Source organism: Cnephaeus nilssonii (genome assembly GCF_951640355.1).
Source record: "Cnephaeus nilssonii genome assembly, chromosome: 9".
Lineage (NCBI taxonomy): Eukaryota > Metazoa > Chordata > Mammalia > Chiroptera > Vespertilionidae > Cnephaeus > Cnephaeus nilssonii.
The window spans coordinates 70,613,129-70,635,359 of NC_137080.1; the positions used below are offsets into that span (position 1 = coordinate 70,613,129).

Here is a 22,231-nt window from a genome sequence, read left to right on the forward strand (position 1 = left end):
AATTTCCTGACATAATATTACATATCTACAACTACAGTCTACATATTTAAATTCAAGAATCACCAATGTAAACAACGTTTGCTGAATGATTAGCATGTAATCACACTGCATTGCGCACAGTAACTGGTTCTGTTGTGGGGTGGGGTGAGTTTCTACAGCAGTTTTAATGCATACTGGCCAATGTTCCATATGCTAAGCCATACACCAGCGGTGTACATGTGTTTAACTCACAGTGATTGGTGAATGCACCCATTTACTAGACCTAGTCAGTATAAATTTAAAGTTACAGTAATATACATAGAAAACTTTTCTGTGAAATTAAGCTTTTAATATATACTTAATTTTAATTACACAAACGTGTCTACAAAAGTAAACAAGTAAACTAATTTGTCAATTCTTAACATATGCATTGAGAAAACCTACTAGTCTTTAAAAAATAAAAAGCATTTAAAAAAGTAAAATAAATAAGTATATCCAATCATACTGCACTCCAAAAAAAGTTCTTATACAATTGTAAATTTTAGTTAATTCTTACAGTGTAAATACCACTTATGTTATCTATAGATAATCATTTTAATCTTTTCTATAGTTAATCATTTTTAAGTATCTATTGTATGTTACATTGGACAGTAACATATTAGCACAATAGGACAAGTATTTTTAAAAATTAAAGTACTGATAAGCACTCAAAAAGGTCTGATAAATATACTTAATGAAATGAAGCCTCAAGTACACAATTAGTGATTTTGACACCTACCCCTTCAAGGTGAACAATACAAGAATCTTATCTCCCTCTAAAATTTTTTTAAATGTTTTTATTGATTTTTAAAGAGGGAGGAGAGAAACATCAGTATAACAGAGAAACATCTATCATCTATCAGCTGCCTCCCACGCATACACTACCACCCCATCCCCACATTGAACCTATGCCCTGACCAGGAATTGAACCAGCGACCTTTTGGTGCACAGGATGACACTCAACACCAACTGAGCCACACTGGCCAGGGCCCTTCAACATTTTTAATATGAGCAACTGACCATGATCGATAAACAGAGATCCGAATTTACAAACGGAGACTCAAGCAAGTTCCATTAGCTAGGAGTAAAAAATAGATATGGAGCATAGAAGTTTTTGACAAGTGAAGCAGAAACAGCAATGAAAATAAAACCAGTATTCAAACCTCTCAGGATGATCTGTGAGCTGGGGTCAGCTTACCAAGTAAAAGGTCCTGATCTTAACCTAACCTCCCCAGAGTAAACTACAGAAGCTATGCTTGAGATGGTTAGCTGTTGCCCAATATCCATTCAGCCATCCTACCTCATTTAATAGAATTCCTGTTATTTACGTGGTCACCCAAAATAAAGACTACACTATGCAATCTACCTTATTACTAGATGTAGCCACAAGTTATGGCCAACTGAATGTAAGATAAAATGGTACATGCAACTTTCAGGATATGATGGTAGAAAAAGGAGCATACCTTCCCCTTCCCCTTTTCTCTTTTATTAACTAGAATCCCAACTTGACAGCTGGAGGAGCCATGTCAAACTATGCAGTAAGCCTGGAAATCAGGATCGTACATGTTAGTGCAGGTAGAGGAGCTTAAGTCCCTGACACTGTGGAGCTCCATACCAGCTCTCAATTACTTTTTTGAGTTAATACATGACAAAATAAATTTATTTCTTTATATCACTGTTATTTGGAGTTTTCTGGCACTCAAAGCTGAACCTAATCCTAGGCCAAAGATGACCCAGAGAATTACAATCCATGACAGCAACCAACTAGGAAAAGAGCCTGGAATAGAGAAAGCATTTCTGGAGTCAGCCTAAATGCTGAAGATACCTAGATCTGGTTTAGGAAAATACAGTTAACTTAATTTTCCTAATTTTCTGTAACAACAGGAATCGACAAACAACAAGGAATTATAAAATTCAACTCTGGGTGGAAGGCAAGTACACCTGTTAGACATGAAAGGTCTAGGGTCCTATTAACAAGCTAATTAATTTCTCTTCGGCCCACTAAAAGTCAGCTAGCCTCATCCTAGAGATCCCATAAGAAGAATCACAGATGCAGCTCTCCTTTATCAGAATTCCTTTTTAATCAACATCCTCAACAAAGTAAAGGGCTTCGAGATTTTATTATGCATTTTTCTTACTAGCTGGGGGAAAAAAACAAGAGTAAAAAGTATGGGTTAATGAGACAAAGGAAAAGAAGATCAAAACCAAGGTCAAGGAAGCATTTGCTCAAGGATCTTTGATTTTCTTTACACCAAAATTATTTTTGAATTTTAAAGTAGAATAATTCACTACTTTAAAGATTAAATAAGTTAAATATCAACTTTTGCACATCTAGTATGAAATATTCTATTATGAAAAACAAGTACATTTGATCAAGTTGGTACCACATTAAATAATTACCAAATTAAGAATCCTAGCCTTTCAAATTACAAAGTCATAGTTCATTCAGCCTTTCCACGCAAAGACTACCAATTATCCACATACCGTACCATAAATTTTTTAAATATTTTTTATTGATTTCAGAGAGGAAGGGAAAGGGAGAGATAGAAACATCAATGATGAGAGAGAATCATAGATTGGCTGCCTCCTACACGCCCCCCAACTGGGGACCAAGCCTGCAACCCAGGCATGTGCCCTGACCAGGAATCGAACCATGGACCTCCTGGTTCTTAATTTGCACTTGGATGTTGAGTGTGACTCGACACGGTTAGCATCGGTAGCAGCTCTTTTTATACTCTGAATGTATCAATAATTTGAAATATAAAAAAATCCAAATAAATAAGTTTGTATGAAAAGAAACTCCAGTTTTTTATTCTACTGCCGCACTTTGTAAAATCTAGGGTATTTAAAAAATTAAATCCCGAGTAGAATAAAGGAATTGAGAAAAAAGCGAGTGCAAAGGGTTAAGTTGATGCTCAACCACTGAGTCACGCTGGCCAGGCCATAAAACTTTTTTACTTCACAATTATTAAAATGTATGAACATCCAATAATTGCACAATCATTTGCATTAGAAAACATCCTCTTTTAATAATACAAATAGTTCTGGAACTGTTAAAGAGCTATCAGTCAAGTTTAAATTGGGTATATATTAGTATGATAAGCTTCTTGCTTAAATGCTGACCTGAGATCATAGACAAGGTATACTGATAGAGTAAGCAATTAATTCTGAAAGGAAAAACCTTGTTTTCAGATAAAGAATGAAGCTGAAAGGAATTCAGCTGGGAAAAAGGAAGAGGTAGACAGGTGATAGAACTCAGAAAATAAACTGTAAAATGGTCAACAAAAAGCATATTACACACTTCAAAATGTTCCAGGACACACAAGCATATTACACACTTCAAAATGTCCCAAAATAAGAGGTTTAAAAACAATTCTCTTTCATACTTCTGTACAAAACCATGACTCAGTGGTCAGGCTCATTCTATTATTCTTCTAAAACAACAAAGTTACAGGTTTTAAAAAGCATGTGAAAGCTAATTTGAAAATATGACCATTCCTAACCTTCCTAATGAGAAATTTCAAACTTACATATCTTCAGAAATGACTCATAGCTATTTCTTAACTATAATTCAATAAAATTTAAGATGTCTTTAATACCTAACATATATTTTCTACAAAATGTTGTGAGCAATATTGTATGAATTTTACATTTATAAATAATAAAAGTGTTTCCTGACCAATGACAGCTATAAAATGATCAGATTATAGTTTGTTTGTTTGGGGGGGCGGGGAGAACCTTTGCCTTTCTAGTCAAAACACAGGTAATTAGAATACATCATTATCAGGTGGTGGTAGTTCAATAACCAAATAACAACCTTGTTTTTAAATTTTATGTTATTTTTTAGTGAGGGAGAAAGAGAAACATTGGTTTGTTGTTCCACTTATTTGTGCATTCACTGGCTGATTCTTGTATGTTCCCTGACTGGGAATCAAGTCTGCAACCTTGGTATATCGGGACAATGCTCTAAGCAACTGAGCTACGTTCCACTTATTTGTGCATTCACTGGCTGATTCTTGTATGTTCCCTGACTGGGAATCAAGTCTGCAACCTTGGTATATCGGGACAATGCTCTAAGCAACTGAGCTACCAGGCCAGGGTCAGCAATCTTGTTTTAGAATAGTTCTGTGGTCGGCAAACTGCAGCTCGTGAGCCACATGCGGCTCTTTTGGCCCCTTGAGTGTGGCTCTTCCACAAAATACCACGGCCTGGGCGAGTCTATTTTGAAGTGGTGTTAGAAGAAGTTTAAAAAATTTGACTCTCAAAAGAAATTTCAATCATTGAATTGTTGATATTTGGCTCTGCTGACTAATGAGTGTGCCGAACACTGGCACTAGTTTTTCAAAGTAATCTTATAATATTTATCGAATGTATCGTTTCTCCTATTTAAGAAAATTAAAAACTAAAATAACCACAATATGCCTTGGCCAGTGGCTCCATTGATTGGAGCGTTGTCCAATACACAATTAAACCCGTTCCAGGTTTGATTCCTAGTCAGGACCTAAGTTGCAAGTTCCATCCCCAGTTGGTGCTCATATGGGAGGCAACTGATCAATGTTTCTCTCTCACATCGAGGTTTTCTCTCTCCCTCACTCTTTTCCTCTCTCTAAAAATTAAAACAAATCCTCAGATGAGGATCTAAAAAATAAAAGTATGATCAAGTTTCAGACATAATTCTGAATAAAAATATCTATATATATACTAAATTACTGTTCACTCTCTTAAACTATCCCATGCCGCTGTCCACTCACCTTAGGGGGCAAATTCACATGTTCTCTGATTGGTACCTAGTACAGTTGTGCATTCAACTAGTAAGGTGCCCTCATGCTAATCATAGAGTCTGGCTACAGGTAAATACTAGGTGTACCAGTTAATAATGTGGATTTTTTTCAATAGATGGAGTTACATATATGTTGATACATAGGCGATTTGATATGCTATTTTGTTGTATTGATACAAGCTTCAAAACTTCATATGTCAAATTTGCTGAAGGTGTTAACATCATAGATATTTTTACGCTTAAAAATGTCAAATTTCATGCCAAAAAAAGAACATTTGCGGAAAGTTTTAATTCATTACTTTATTTTTGAAGAAAAGTGCTGCTGAATACTTCAGGAAGCTTATGGTGAACATGCTCCATCTCAAGATACTTGTGAACACTGGTTTAAATGCTTTAAAAGTGATGATTTTGATGTGAAAGACAAAGAACATCCAGGTCAACCGAAAAAGTTTGAAGACCAACAGTTACAATCATTATTGGATGAAGATGCGTATCAAACTCAAAAACAACTTGCAGAAAGATTAAACGTTGCTCAGCAAACAATTTCCGATCGTTTACAAGCAATGGGAAAGATTTTAAAGGAAGAAAAATGGGTGCCACAGCAACTGAATGAAAGACAAATGGAAAACCAAAAAGTCATCAGTAAAATGTTGCTTCAACGGCACGAAAGTAAGTCTTTTTTGCATCAAATTGTGACTGGCGATGAAAAGTGGATTTACTTTGAGAATCCCAAATGCACAAAATCATGAGTTGATCCAGGTCAACCATAAACATCAACTGCAAGGCCAAATCGCTTTGGAAAGAAGACAATGCTCTGCATTTGGTGGGATCAGGAAGGTGTGGTGTATTATGAGCTTCTAAAACCAGGTGAAAACATTAATAATGATCGCTACCGACAACAAATAATCAATATGAACCACACTTTGATCGTGAAATGACCAGAATGGGCCAGAAGACATGGCAAAGTAATTTTGCTTCATGATGACACACCATCACACACTTCAAAACCAGTTGAAGACACATTAAAAGATCTTGCCTGGGAAATATTAACCCACCCGCTGTATTCACCAGACCTTGCTCCTTCAGATTACCACTTGTTCTGATCGATGGCACACACACTTTCTGAGCAGCATTTCAAAACATACTAAGAATTGGAAAATTAGGTCTCTGAATGGTTTGCCTCAAAATAAGAAAAGTTCTATTGGGACGGTATCCACAAATTACCTAAAACATGAGGGAAATGTGTAGCTAGCGATGGACATTACTTTGAATAAAGCACTTTTGATGTTTCTCTTGAAATTATCGTGTTTTCTTTTTTTTTTTTTTTACAGAGAGGAAGAGGGATAGATTGTTAGAAACATCGATGAGAAACATCGATCAGTTGCCTCTTGCACACCCCCTACTGGGGATGTGCCCACAACCAAGGTACATGCCCTTGACCGGAATCGAACCTGGGACCCTTGAGTCCGCAGGCCGACGCTCTATCCACTGAGCCAAACCGGTTTCGGCTATCGTGTTTTCTTTTATTACAAAATCCTCTATTATTAACCGGTACACCTAGCATGTTAATTAAGGATTTTTCTTTATTATATCACACATCATGATAAAACTGTACATGAAATTTCTTTATGGTTTTAGTGTCAGAAATAGTTTTCCTTTTCCTGGGCACTGATTTTGTTTTTACTTCAAGGACACTAATGTTTCACTGTGGAATGTTGTCCTCTCACACAATTACTGCTAGAAATCTGAAAGCCAAAACTGTGTCCCACCTGCAGCAAGTATTCTACTATCTTAACTTCTGGTTCTACTACCTGGCCCAACATTTTTCCTATCCTTGTGTTTTTCAATAAACAAGCTGTCATTTTCTTGCTGGTGGAGGATCTTGTCTTAAATTTGTTTTTAAAAAAAGCATAACAAAAAAAAAAGCAACACAGCTCTTTCCCTGCCGCTGCGGAGTTGCGCGGAGGCGGAGGCTTGGATGCGTTCAAGATTCGGCTCTACCCATAAACCACCGCCATGGCCGAGGAAGGCATTGCTGCTGGAGGTGTAATGGACGTTAATACTGCTTTGCAAGAGGTGAAGACCGCCCTCATCCACGATGGCCTCGCGCGCGGAATTCGCGAAGCTGCCAAAGCCTTAAACAAGCGCCAAGCCCACCTTTGTGTACTTGCATCCAACTGTGATGAGCCTATGTACGTCAAGTTGGTGGAGGCTCTTTGTGCTGAACACCAAATCAACTTATTAAGGTTGACCACAACAAGAAACTGGGGGAATGGGTAGGCCTCTGTAAAATCGACAGAGAGGGAAAACCCCGTAAAGTGGTTGGCTGCAGTTGTGTGGTGGTTAAGGACTATGGCAAAGAGTCTCAGGCAAAGGATGTCATCGAGGAGTACTTCAAATGCAAGAAATGAACAAATAAACTTGGCTTTTATTAAAAAAAAAAAAAAAAAGCAACACACCACCTGTGAACTGAGGTATGTGGATCTGATACCTAATTCCCAATGAAACATCCCAGGCTGGAGGGTCATATCCAGCAAAAGAGTAAATCCCATATTCCCACAGGGAACCTATTATTCTATTCGGGTGAATCACAAGTTTCTTTTACTCAGTCAAACTTTGTCTCCCCCTAACTGCTACATATTGAATCTAGCTCTTTCCTGTTATCCATAAAAAAGGTAAAATCCTCTTGCCAATATAATAAACTTTCAACATCTCTGGCTGCTAGTAAGTCCTACCCTTTCCACTTTCCAGCATTTTCTCATTTCCACTAGGTTATATTTCTAATTCTACAAGGTGTTTGCCTCTCTTCTCTATTTGCTCTCTTCTAAACATACTCCACTTTCACCAAAATCCCTTTAAGTATAACTCAAAATGATTATTTAATATTAATCATCAACCTTACTGAAATAAATTTTTATTCTTAGAGGTTATGCATGTTCTTAAAAGTCTAATCAGTTCTCTTCTCTAACATTCAATTAAGAGTATACACTGTCTTAACCAATACTAGTATATTTTCATCTCATTTGCATGACTACTTTACATATATTAAATTTGTATTTTCTTGTTCAAATGCAATTCTCAAAAATAAGAACAATGGCATAAGAGGTTCACTGAAGCCCAGAAGTTAAAAAAAATTTTAAATGACAGATACTACCACTCAAAATAATGTGCAGTTAGATCCATATGTGTAATTAATTTGTATAAAAAATTTGCTACCACCCACAAATAAAGTACAAATAAGAATAATAATAATTCTGAAAACATGAATTTTTTGGACCAGAGGCCCACTGTGGTTAGTTCAATGTACTGTCTGGAAATACTGTCCAAGAGAAGAAGCCATAAAAACTTGTAAACACCTTTTAAACAAATCTCAGTGATACACTAAGGATACTAATCATTTCTCCAGAACAAGTACAATATAATTTTTCCAATATTACAGATGAAACCTGCCTCTGATGATAAAGCCCAAACTACAGATGATTAAAGATTAAAAATTTGTGTGCCAGCCCAGCCAGTGTGGCTCAATGGTTCAGTGTCAAACCTATGAACCAGGAGGTCACGGTTCAATTCCCAGTCAGGGCACATGCCCAGGTTGCTGGCTCAATCCCCACTAGGGAGCCTGCAGAAGGTAGCCGATCGATGATTCTTTCTCATCAGTGATGTTTCTCTCTCTCTCCCCCTCTTCCTTCCTCTATAAAATCAATAAAAATATTTTTTTAAAACAAAATCTGATGCTAATAAAGGGACCAAATCACACTACTACTGAGAAACTTGTAACATGTTATTACAGTGCTTTGCTTGGAAGGAAGCAGCACATGCTAAAATCCTTATTAAATAACTGCCTGATGTCATATATCACCAATGTCATTCACGATAGGAAAACAACCATTCATATGCATGCTAGCACAAAGTTTCCTTTACATTTAAATACACAATGAGTCAACATTTAACAAATATTCAAGATACTGTAAGAATTACATGACTTTTTGATGTATTTAATCTCTAAAAATCCATGCTACAAAAGGGCTATTATTTTTTAATTTAGTGAATGATAACTTTGCAAGCCATGATGTAGCTTGGAAAAGACATCTTGGTTTTCACTGAAGGATGCAGTACCTACAAGTACTTTTAAATGAAAGGCTGCTCTGAATATCCTTATATCTACAGCAGGCGTCCTCAAACTACGGCCCGCGGGCCACATGCGGGTGTTTTTGCCGTTTTGGTTTTTTTACTTCAAAATAAGATATGTTCAGTGTGCATAGGAATTTATTCATAGTTTTTTTTAAACTATAGTCCGGCCCTCCAGCGGTCTGAGATACAGTGAACTGGCCCTCTGTTTAAAAAGTTTGAGGACCCCTGATATACAGTGTGTTTGTCTTCCTGGTCTTAATGTAACAAATCAAATTATAGCTACTGGACATTTATTTTCAATATATAAAGAAATGGATCATAAATGCAAGACTTGTTCCACATTTATGAATCATAGCTATTTATGTAAAAAGAAAACACATTTGTTTATAAAATGAGATAAACATTTCTTCATGACACTATAATGCCAGGTTTTCAAATACCATTATAATGACTTTGAATACGTTCCTCAAGTGGTATATATAAACAATATATTTGGTATCTTGAACATAATACTTGGAAAAATCTAATTTTCATTTTAAGGATACCAGGATTTTTTTAAAAACACCAATAATTGATTTGATTATCAAGATCAAATATTTCTCCCACACGTAATGATTTTCCTCACTTGGAGTTTTTAAAAAAATATATTACTGGGCAAATCTTAAAAAAAAACCATATGTAACCATGTGGTGATAGGAGGTATGAGGGGATAAATGGTGATGGAAGGAGACATGACTTGGAGTGATGAGCACACAATACAATGTACCGATGATGTGTTGTGGAATTGTGCACCTGAAACCTGTATAATTTGGTTAACCAGTGTCACTCCAATAAATTCAATAAAACCATATGCAAACACTGTAGTTAAAGAAATACTGCAGCGGTCGCCAACCTTTCAGATCTCATGGACCACGAGCTGGTGACCGCTGCTCCAAAGGTTTCCTTAAGTCAGCGGTTGCCAACCTTTCAGACCACCGATTGGCCGCTGCTTTAGAGAGTTTCTTTAACAATTATTATCCTAACTTTTGTGCATATGACAGAACACTAGACATAACCTTCCCTTTTTCTTTCTTATTTTTTAAACTTTAAAGCTCCTTGTATAATTTTTTGGAGACAGCTTAAATATAATGCAAGCCACTCAACTATGTTAACCAAAATATTGATCTTTAACAATTATAGCAAACCAACCTGGTTCAGCACAGTAGAGAACAAGATATAATAGTTTAGCACTACCAAAACCAAATGTTACCAAATAACCATAATCTATAGCTTTCATTGGCCTGAGGAATACTGATAGGGTCATTTCCCTGATAAGCTTCAGTTAAGACAATTAGTAAAAACCTATAGATCCAGGAACAAACATCTGTGTAAGAACTATGTCATACAGCAAAAATTGAAGTAGTTTCTGACTATCTGAAAATTGTACAAGTTGACCACATTGGGTTTTCAGTAAATAATTTACAATGAAATTTCTTCTTTGCAATGCTCTTAAATCTAAAATTATTTCAAAACAGAATTTAAAACTTTTTCATGTATTCTACCACTTTGCTATCATTAGAAAATATATAAGCCTTTTACTGAACCAAATATCCCAATGAACACAAATTTTGAAGCAATCAAGATAAATCCCCTGCCTGATGGCACAATGAAATCTAAATAATTCTAGACAGAAAAGCTTTATCTGAAGTTTCCCCCCACATATTCCCTTGTATATCTTAAAAACACGTACTATACATATATTATACAAACAGTTCTGCTTCAGAACCAAAATAAATAATTGTAGCAAACAAATTTAAAATAAAATATTTAAATAATTTTACTTAAAATTCTTAAATAAGAAGTTAAAGTTTACAAAATAATAAAGTAACAAATAATAATCATACCTTGGAAAAAGTTTAAATATGTGAATAAAGATGCTCAAAGTATTCTATTAGCAAAAGAAATATTCACCAAAACTGAAGAAAAAGGGGGAAAAAAGGGGTTGCATGTAGGAATACCAATATTACTAAAGGGCTGGAATTCTTAAGTAAAGAAGTCTAAGAGGATGTTATACTTGCCAATTCCAGGCCTAATATAACGTCCTTATAGGTAACTGCATTCCCAGTAACAAGCACTTAAGTATTCAATAAATGTTTTTACTGAATTTGGACTAAACTGTGAAATTTTGTATATACAAACAAACATTGTCAAAAGTGCTTGACAATAAAGATAATTCAATATACTGTACTGACACAGGAACCAAAGTAAAAAACTTGAACAATGCATATACATAAAACAAAATTTTTACAGCTTTAAAACATTTAGAATACACAAAAACAATGTAAGCCTATGCAATAACACAAACAATGTATATAATTCAGAGATACATTATTAACAAGCAATTCAAAAGATACAGTAGTTAGAATGAAAAGATTTCTAGTTAGCCAAAATGTCGAGGTCTTTAGGCAGAGTTATCTGATAAATTTATGAATGAATAGCAGGCCACCTAATCCAAAACTTTTAAGTATTATTATATTAAGTAGAAAAAGTTAAAAGAAAATGAAAAAAAAATTGAAAAACTGTAATGCAGAGGAACTCTAGCGTCACTGAAAAATAGACCAACACAACCTAAACCTCTGAACTACTCTAGGGAACAGTGAAGGGAAAGTCTAACTTCTCCATTTAAAGCTGATTTTCCTTATCTAATTCTAGCTTACAGGATAGGTTAATTGCACCAAAGTTTGTTGTAATATTTTCTTTGTATTATATAAGAAAATCTACATATTTTTCCACATATAAATATATCTCCAAAATAATTTCTAATTAAGAATTAGTTTAGCCCTACAGAGTTATTTTCCTCAATCTTTCTTTCATTGACTTCAACTACATATGAAATCCTAGAGCAGTGCTGTCCAACAGAACTGTAATATAAGCCACATATTTAATTTTAAATTTTCAACTAACCACTTTAAAAACAAAAATAAAATTTTAAAGTAAGGTGAGCCCGCTGGCATGGCTCAGTAGTTGAGCGTTGACCTATGAACCAGGTCATGGTTTGTCCCACATGCCAGATTGTGGGCTTGATCACCAGTGGGGGATGTGCAGGAGGCAGCCAATCAATGATTCTCTCTCATCATTGATGTTTCTATCTCATCCTTCTCCCTTTCTCTCTGAAATAAAAAATACATATATTTCAGAAGTTATTATTAAAAATATGTTTTTTAAAGATGAAATGAGCCCTACCTGGTTTGGCTCAGTGGATAGAGCATCAGCCTGCAGACTGAAGGGTCCCGGGTTCGATTCCAGTCAGGGGCACATGCCCCGGGTTGGGGGTTCGATCCCCAGTGCGGGGCATGCAGGAGGCAGCCAAACAATGGTTTTCTCTCGTCATTGATGTCTCTATCTCTCTCTCTCTCCCCCTCTCCCTTCCTCTCTGAAATCAATAAAAGTACTTTAAAAAAATATAAATAAAGGTGAACTGAATTTTAAAATCTTATTTAACAAAAAAATATTCAAAGTATCATCTAAACATGTAATCAACATTGAAAATTTTTTTGATGAAATATTTTACATTCTTTTTTTTATATTGTTTTTAAAATATGGTATGCATTTAACAGCACATCTCAATTAAGAACAGATTCATTTCAAGTGATTAATAGTTAAATGTGGCTAGTAGTTACTATGTTAGATAGCACAGGTCTAGAGTTCTTTCTCTGGTTCTGGGGTACTTGTAAAAATACCAAAAGATCTGATAGGAGCACACAATATTTAACTTGAAAGGCTGGAAAGGGCAACAAGAAAGGTCAATTCAGCTATTCCCCTTGACTCCAGCAAGCCTAGGGTGATGTCCCAATTTGCTAGGCAAAGTCCTAATTACACCTGTTGTGATGATGTAATTATTAGCAGCATCCCCTATAATTCTCAGTGTCCCACTTAGGATGATAAATTATATGGTTGCCCTATCTATATCCATAATATCCTCGAAAATAGCTCCACACGCCTTCGAAGGAAATTTAGTTTAAATTCTAATTCTGATGCCTAGAATACCTAAATTCAAAGGAAAGAACCCTAAATTCACTGCCCTCATCAAAAAAAGAAAAAGGAAAAAAAATGCTGCTAAAAATTCTTTTTATTTTAAATTGCAGACTAAAAAAAAAAAAAAAAAAAAAGGTTAAGAATTACCTGTTGAACAAGGCATCTGGAAATTGGGATCATTGCTATCCAAAACAGGCAAACAGAACTGGTTACTTGCAGATCCTAGCATAGGATCCTTATCGCTGAGCATGTTCTTCAGCGAGTCCTCTAAGACATTTTGACTTGTACTAAAATCCTCACAGACTTCATTCTCCAGGTTGGATCCTAGAAATAGGGCATCATCTAAGTGTTCAGTAGGAATTAAATGATTAAATGTATCAACTATATCCATGAAGACTTCTGTGTGTCTTTCAACCCTATAGAAAGACAAAAAAAATACCATAAGAAATAAAGCTACCAATTGATAATCACCTAAAACCAAATTATTTTAATAGTTCTGAATCTAAGAACACACTTAGTATTGAATTGTTAAAAAAAAAAAAAATCCTCAAAGTTTCCAATATACATTTGGAGATGTAGAACAAATTGTTACTAAATGTTTCTTCATCATGCATGTAGAATATCATTGTACCAGAAACCCTATTAAATGTTTACTCACTCTTAGAAAAGGAAAAAAAACCACTATGTATATACTCCATTAATTTCACACATTTGAAAGAACTACAAGGCTTAAACCATAAAAATCATATGTTTTCAACCATAATCTTTCCATAAATTAAGAATCAGACATTGGTTTTATAGAAAGTCCATATAAAAGAGCTAAAGTCAAATAATTTATTGTCCCATACATATTAAAACTGTAAAATAGCCTTGTTTTATTTACAAAGCATTTAAAGAACAATAATATAGAGAGAAAAAGATTTTTAGTGGGGAGGGTAGAAAGACACTATTAAACTAAATCCAACAAATCAAAACTAAAAAAACTACACACATTCAGGAACAGATGTGCACATACACAAACTGAGGGGGGGGAACCCTTTTAAGATACAATGAGATAAATGACAAGACAACAACATATCAGAGACTTAAATTTACTTGAGTGAATTATGTGAAGCCCATACACATATCAAGCTAGTCTCCTATTTGAAGTGTACCATACTAGGTATCACTCAGTAAAAGTCATTTATAGTCTAGAGGAGCCTCAATTATAAAAAGCTGAATTATTTTCAATATTGGTTACAGAGAAAACTGAAGTGATGTACTTTAGGGGGCAAGGGAGTCAACAAAAATCTAGTAATGTTCAGTTAGCTAGAAAATTCTACTAATTAAGCAAAATTCCAAGGGTTTTTAGATTAGCCCCAAATCTACCAAAACTTCCTCAAACTGTCCTTGAATTATTTTCCCTATAAAAATGAGGGGGACCCTGGCTGGTTTGGCTCAGTGGATAGTGTTGGCCCGCAGACTGAAGGGTCCCGGGTTCGATTCCGGTCAAGGGCAAGGGCACGTACCTAGGTTAGGTCCTGGGCAGGAGGCAACCAATCGATGTGTCTCTGTCTGTCTGTCTGTCTCTCTCTCTCTCCCTCCCTCCCTCCTTCCCTCCCTCCCTCCCCCTCTTTTCCTTCCACTCTCTCTAAAAATCAATGGGAAAATAAAAATTATAAAATAAAATAAAAATTAATGGGAAAATATCCTCCGGTGAGGATTAAAAAAAAAAAAAATGAGAAGAGAGGAAGTTCAAAGATATTCTACAATTTACTAGGTAAATTGCTGCTAAACAGTTTACCTATATTTAATTAATTTATTTCCAATCAGAATAATAGACTGTTTTAAGAACAAAAATGCATTTAAATAATTTAAATGTCTTCCCTAGTCACAAAACAGAGCCAAGATTCAAATAGGTTTACAAATTCCAAAGCCCAAGGCCATAATTCTTACACACTGAACTACTGAGCTAAAATTGACTAGAGCTAAAATTGACTAGATTTGATTCATTAAAGGATCTTGATTTTTGTTTTAAGAATAGTCTATTGATTTTTAGAGAGAGTGGAAGGGAGAAGAAGCATTGTGACAGCATAACATTGATCAGCTGCCTCCTGCACGCCCCCTACCAAGAATGGAGCCCCTCAACCCAGGCATGTCCCCTGACAGGAAATTGAACCAGCAACCTTTTAGTGCACAGGATGACTCCCAACCAACTGAGCAACACAGGCCTGGGGTAAAGGCTCTCCTTTAAAAACTATTTTTCCTAATTTTCTAACAAATCAGTGGTTGCCTTGGGCCTTGAATAAGAGAGGGATGGACTGCAAAGGAACAGGAAGATACTTTGAAATTTAGAATGAAACTATCCTAAATCTTTGAATGTGTTAGTAATTTCATGAGTTTACACACTGAGTGGCCAGATTATTATGATCTCTGAACGCATAATAATCTGGCCTCTGTGTGTGTGTGTGTGTGTGTGTGTGTGTGTGTGTGTGTTTAGAGGCCCAGTGCATGAATTCATGCATGGGTAGGGTTCGGCCAGCCTGGCCAGGGGGAGGGGACATGGACGGTTGGCCGGCCTGCCTGCTGGTGGAACTCCTGGTGGAGGGGAAAATTTGCATATTAGACTTTTATTATATAGGAAGGATATACACTGAGTGGCCAGATTATTATGCGTTCAGAGATCATAATAATCTGGCCACTCAGTGTATATATCCACCAAAATTCATCAACCTGTTCATTTTAAATGGATGCACTTATTGTAACTGAATTTTAAGTTTTTTAAAAAGGAAAGAAAATTTTCTCACAAAAATTAATCCTTTTCTAAATAGACAGATGTCAATATCTCTTCTACAATGTATTTATACTAAAATAAGGCACTGAAATAAAATGTTAACTATTTGATGACTCAATAATTATTTTACATGCATTCTCTAATTATAAGATTAAGAGGAAATTATAGCTTACAATGCTGGTGAAAAAGTCAGGAAAAGTTTTAATTCCCTAAAACTATCTAATCCCAGTGCCTAAGAAAGGCTCAATTATCATACATCACCAACACTCCCACTGTTTTCAGGTTCCAAAGAAATTTTAGTATAATAAATTTCTGGTAATTAAAAATAATGTACAAAAGGTTTACTAAATCTTTACAAATTATGTAGCCAGAATGACCAATGAATTTATATAGCTGAATATGCTGGAATTCAAAGTTTACAACAGGCCAAAACTACCTCCTCTTTGGAGCTGCATCCAAATTAGTAATCCTCTTTTTCTCAGAAGAATCAAAAAGAAAGAAAAAAAGACAATTCCAGCTCTAGGAAAAAAATGATTAACACTCCTTCTAAAAATGGTGTGCTCAATTCCTAAAAATGCACTCATTGCCATCTTGCATAATATCATGTGTCTGGTAAACTCTACAAACTTCACCTGAGGTTAGCCTTTCTGTTACCCCAATACTGTCTGTGTGTGCTTTCAAATGGTGGGAACATTCAGAACATTCAGAAATTAAGATCACACCGCTTGAAATCACACAGCTATAATACCAGCTCATTCAAAATATTGACCTAGGTGAGAAATATTTTTTCCTCAATAATACTACTGCTATTAGTGAGCAATCCCAAAACTAGAAGTACCTTCAGAGCCTATGGCATATTTTTAAATCTCAACAGTATACAATATTTACTCTTTAAAGATCAATTAAGAGTCCAGCTGGTATTGCTCAATGATTGAGCGTTGACCCATGAACCAAGAGGTCATGGTTCGATTCCAGATCAGGATACACATGGCTGGGTTGGCGGCTTGATCCCCAGTAGGGGGTGTGCAGGAGAGGTAGCCCATCAATGATTCTCTCTCATCATTGATGTCTCTAGCCCTCTATCTCCCTTTCCTCTCTCTAAAATCAATAAAAACACATTTTAAAATAGAAGATCAATTAAGAAAAGTAGTAAAGCACATTGTAAATAAGATGGGTGAAACAAAACTTTCCAGTTATTTTTTTCTTTCTTTTCTTTTTTTTTTTGCCAAAACTTGTATGACTTATAAAGTGTGCTCTCCTGGATTTAAATAAGCATATGGGGGTGGGGGGGCTTCAAACACTGACAAAGAATGATATAACAGAAAGTTATATTTCTTTTTTAACAATACCTCTATTCAACAAATGTTAAGCAGTTACCATTGTATGAAACACCTTTAATAGGCCAATAAGACTGGGAATGTTCGCAAGACAAAACAGAGCAAAGCAACTCAAACCTATGGGTCCAAAGATGACAATTTCTACAGGAAACATAACAAAACTAATATTTTGTGAAATTGTTATAAATTAGTAAGACTGATTTTTCATAAATGGCTCCGGAGCAATTCCAAAAGTAGAATGCAAAAAATAATATACAGACATCCCACAAGACTATCTTGAAAGTAAGATTTAATGGAGGAATGAAATAATTTATTTTAAAAAATCAGTTTCAGATATCAAGTGCTCAGTATCAAAAATAAAAACCCACATGCTAAATTAAAAACAAATGTTAGCCAATATAGAAATATTAACGCACATTTAAAATGAAATAGAAAAAGGACAGTAGTTGGAAAACTGGTAAAATCATAAGGTCTGGAATTCAGTTAATAGTAATGTACAAATGTTAATCTCTAGTTCTGATAAAGGCACTAGCATGTCAAATAAGACAATAAAGGAAACTGGATAAAGGATATATAGAAATTCTATACTATGTTTGCAACTTTTCTATAACTCTAAAATTATTCCAAAATTAGTCCTTTAAAAAAAATAAACATAATCTAAAATATAATGCCCTGAGATACCTAGTAATGTAAATAGACAAAGATAATCAGATCTAATTAAGAAAACTTGAGTTAATTAATTAAACAGACTATTACTTAGACAACTTGATTTAAACAAATTCCTATTTCTTACATTGAAATTTTACTTAAATGCTTCCTCATATTTGGTATTATAAATTTAATAATTAAAACATAACAAGTCTAGGGTGTATTTTAGGTGGCTAATAATATGTACATATCCAATTAGACCAGTACATATATGCTAAAATCAGAAATTATTTCCGAGTTCACAGTCACACCTCATGGTTACAGATAATAATGTATCCATCTAAACCAGGAAATTGGATAATCTGCTTAATTCAAAATTACTCATTTATTCATAGTATACTTATTAAGCATCATAGGTGCCAGTGAAACAAACCCGTCTCTAACTCAAGGAATGCACACTCCAAAACAGAGGACAGACAAAAACTAATACATGTAAATATCACAATATGAAAGTGTTATAGTGAAGTGCTGCAGACAGTATCACAGAGAAAGGTGAAAATCGTTGAGACAAGAAAAGCTAAGCAGGTTATGTGAGTGATGGCTCCTAAAAGTCCAGAAGATACTCGGGCAAAGAGAGTAGCATCTGCTAATTACATACAGTCAAGTTTGATCCCAATGGACCATTTAGAAAGATTCAAATAAGTATTAGTACTAAGATTCTGAATAAAATTCAACCTAAATCCAGAGATAGTTCCCACTTTAAAATGCTTGTTTCATCTGACCTTTCTAAGAATTATACTTTCGTTTACACTCATGAAATCAGCATACATTGTTTTCCAAGTGTTTCGTGTATGAACAGAATGTAAAAAGATTTAGAAAGTACCAACAATAAAAATGCACTTCTACAAAGATCCCCTTTAACTTAAGAGTAAATTAAGAGTAGCTCAACTTTTCAGAAACATGTTCAAGTAAAACTAGATATCTTATCGTCTTTTTAAAAAAATAGTACATATAAACCTAAAAATTAAATCACTAAAGCAATCAAAAGGCCCTAACAGGTTATCATATTAGGAAGCTGTCTCGTGTAGACTATAGTCTTGTGTATATTTGGGTGGCATGAAGGGGGCGACAAATATATATCAAGAGATTATAAAATCTAGGAAGAAAAACAAAACAGGGTAATAGTGATTTGGGAAGGGGTGTTAAGATTAAGGAGGGCCATTTTGTATATAATGGTAAATGAAGGACCTGCTAACAGGGAAACATGTGAGCCAAAACTTGAAATGAAGAAATGATCCATGCATAAGAGAAACAGCAACCCAGCAGGCAAAGACTTAAATGCAAAGGCCCTAGGAATGAAACAACTACTTGGTGCCTTCCAGCTCCTACATCACAGTTTAAATTAAGCCATCAATTAATTAAGCATGCTTACAATGAACAAATTTCTAATAGGCAGTAGTAGTAATACTAGTAGTAGTAGTGGTAGTAGTAGTAGCAGTAGTACTAACAGCAGAAGGAGAAGGAAAATAAAAGTACCACTACTACTAATGATGACAAAATGTAAAACTTAATGCGCTCTAACTTCATGCCAGGAAATGTCCTACATGCTTTACATCAGTTTTTAATCAGAGGTGATTCATCCCTCCAGAGAACATTTGGCCAATCTGTACAATCTACTATGCCATGCAAAATCCTATATAATAAAAGGCTAATGACCAAATGGTGGAATGACCAGTCACTATGATGTGCACTGACCACCAGGGGGCAGACACTCAACACAGGAGCTGGCCAGTGGTTGTCAGTGTGCTCCCACAGGGGGAGCGCTGCTCAGCCAGAAGCCGGGCTCACGGCTGGCTAGCACAGCAGCAGTGGTGGGAGCCTCTCCCGCCTCCGTGGCAATGCTAAGAATGTCCGACTGACGGCTTAGTGGGCCTAAGCCGTCAGTCGGATATCCCCCTAGGGCTCTTGGACTGCGAGAGGGCACAGGCAAGGCTGAGGGGACCCTCCCCCCCAAGTGCATGAATTTCATGCACCGGGCCTCTAGTTGTCTAAAAAAGACAGACTGGCCCTAGCTGGTTTGGCTCAATGGATATAGCATCAGCCTGCAGACTGAAAGGTCCCAGGTTTGATTCTGATCAAGGGCACATGCCTGGGTTGCGGCCTTGATCCCCCAGTAGGGGGCATGCAGGAGGCAGCTGATTGATGATTCTCTCATCATTGATGTTTCTCTCCTCTCCCTCTCTGAAATCAATAAAAATTTATTTTTTTTAAAAAGACGGCTAAGAGATTAAAGCTCCTATGTAATATTTTGAAGTTTTTATTTAACTATTTCTCTTCATCCTCTCTTCATCATACAAATGATAATAAAAACTTAAATCCCTTGACCATTAAAAGATACTCTAAACTACACATGGAATTGTATGGAGACATTTGTGGTCATAGCAACTGGAGAGGGCATGCTGACATCTAATAAATATACTACAATGCACTAAGAAAGCCCCACAACAAAGAATTAACCTGCCCCCCAAAAATAAATGCTGAGATTAAGAAACTCTGCTCAACATTTATTAATATAATCCTCACACCAATGCTGTATTATAATCCCAATTATACAAAAAATAAAAGTGGAATCAAAAAAATTGAGCCCTAGCTGGTTTGGTTCATTGGATAGAGTGTCACATGGTGTAACCACTTAGTTTGGTCAAGGGCACATGCCTAGGTTGCAGGCTTGATCCCCAGTAGGGGGCGTGCAGGAAGCAGCCGATCGATGACTCTCTCTCATCATTGATGTTTCTATCTCTCTCTCTCCCTCTGCCTTCCTCTCTTAAATCAATAAAAATAAAAATAAAATGATTTGACATAGGAAGTGGTAAAGAAATCTGAACCCAGAATTTCATTCAAGAGTCAATGCATTTAACAGTACCCTATAGTATCTCTTTGTAAAGTTAAATTGAATGTTTATTATGTGTAAGGCACTGTGCTAAATTCATTTAAGTGCATAATGTCATTTAATCTTCACAATCACACAATTAGGCAGGTACTATTACATTCTCAATTTATGAGAGGCTAAAGCTTAGCAAAGTTATACACAATATTACAAAGTAAGTGACAGAGCTGGGACTCAAATCCACTCTGACACAAAAGTTAGTTCTTAATCACCATGATATGGTAACATTAAAAGGAAATAATAGGTTACCCTTCCAATGTAGAGTCAAGGAAAATCACAAAGTGGTTACACCATGTGATATGACACAATTCCACACACTGATACAACCTAATCACCTTCTCTGCACACCCATCTTAAATTATGGTCCAGTTTCATTGGTTAGAATCTATTAACAAGACTTCATAAGAAAAAGCCAGAATCACAACTTCTTTTCTTTACTTATCAGGAAAAATAATATATAAAAATCCAAGATATATGACTTCTAAGACCAAAGCAGACCCAAGAACCCAGAAAAAGAACTATCAAGTGCAAGTTGAACACTACTAAGACTTAACTTCAAAGTTCACAACCATCCTGGCCAGTGTTGCTCAGTGGTTGAGCTTGAGCATGGACCCATGAACCAGGAGATCATGGTTAATTCCAGGTGAGAGCATCTGCCTGGTCTGAGCACATGGCAGGGTTGCCGGCTCAATCCACAGTAGGGGTGGTGTGCAGGAGGCAGCTGATCAATGATTCTCTCTCATCACTGATGTTTCTACCCTTCCTCCCTCTCCCTTCCTTTCTCTAAAATCAATAAAAACATACTTAAAAAAAAAAGTTTACAACCATATCCTACTGACATTATGGGAAGCATTAACAGTTTGGATTAACCATGAAAACAGTGGAAGCAACTCACCACTAAAACTATGGCCTATTGGATTAACCATGAAAACAGTGGAAGCAACTCACCACTAAAACTATGGCCTAAGTAATAACAGTTCAAACTAAGATGTATTTAGCATGTACAATGTGCCAGGCCCTATGCATTATCTCACTAGTTCCTCACAACACTGTGAGGTAAGTGCAATTATTATTTCTATTTTACAGATAAACAAAATGAGACCCAACCATTACATAATTTGCTTAAGGTCACATACCCAGTATACCCAAATCAGAACCCAGGCAGTCTGATTCCCAAGTCTATACTTTTAAACTACTGTACTTTATGCACTCTGCTTGCTTAACATATTTTTATGTTAATACTAGTACACCATTAATGAAACCTTAAAAAAATACTGCAAACAGCCCTAGCTGGTTTGGCTCAGTGGATAGAGCATGGGCCTGTGAACTGAAGGGTCCCAGGTTCGATTCCAGTCAAGGGCACATGCCCGGGTTGTGGGCTCAATCTGCAGTAGAGGGCATACAGGAAGCAGCCAATCAATGATTCCCTCTCATCATTGATGTTTCTATCTCTCCCTCTCCTTTCCTCTCTGAAATCAATCAATAAATAAAAATACTGGAAACAAAGTGATGTACCCTTGTCCCAAAATAAATTAGGAAATATGCATTTAGCCTCTCCCTACACATAAAAAAATAAAATGGCT

General features: G+C 35.7%; 1 protein-coding gene and 1 pseudogene across 9 annotated transcripts in view; one reads left to right on the top strand and one right to left on the bottom strand.

The window, feature by feature from the left end:
* Nucleotides 1-22,231, bottom strand: part of PHF3 (PHD finger protein 3) — an 85,046-nt gene that overhangs the window by 57,109 nt on the left and 5,706 nt on the right. For 4 of the 8 annotated variants that reach the window (XM_079780070.1, XM_079780069.1, XM_079780067.1 and 1 more), the window contains exon 2: nt 13,091-13,359. The exons of 2 other annotated variants lie outside the window; for them this stretch is intronic. In XM_079780070.1, coding sequence (XP_079636196.1) covers nt 13,091-13,334 — 244 coding nt within the window. In that variant the 5' untranslated portion in view covers nt 13,335-13,359. Of the gene's footprint in view, nt 1-13,090; nt 13,360-22,231 lie in introns of those variants that run through there. 2 more of the 8 variants (XM_079780068.1, XM_079780073.1) reach the window with 2 other exon arrangements.
* Nucleotides 1,299-10,616, top strand: LOC307105580 (small ribosomal subunit protein eS12-like; annotated as a pseudogene). Its single transcript has one exon. The product of its transcript is annotated as a small ribosomal subunit protein eS12-like (transcript).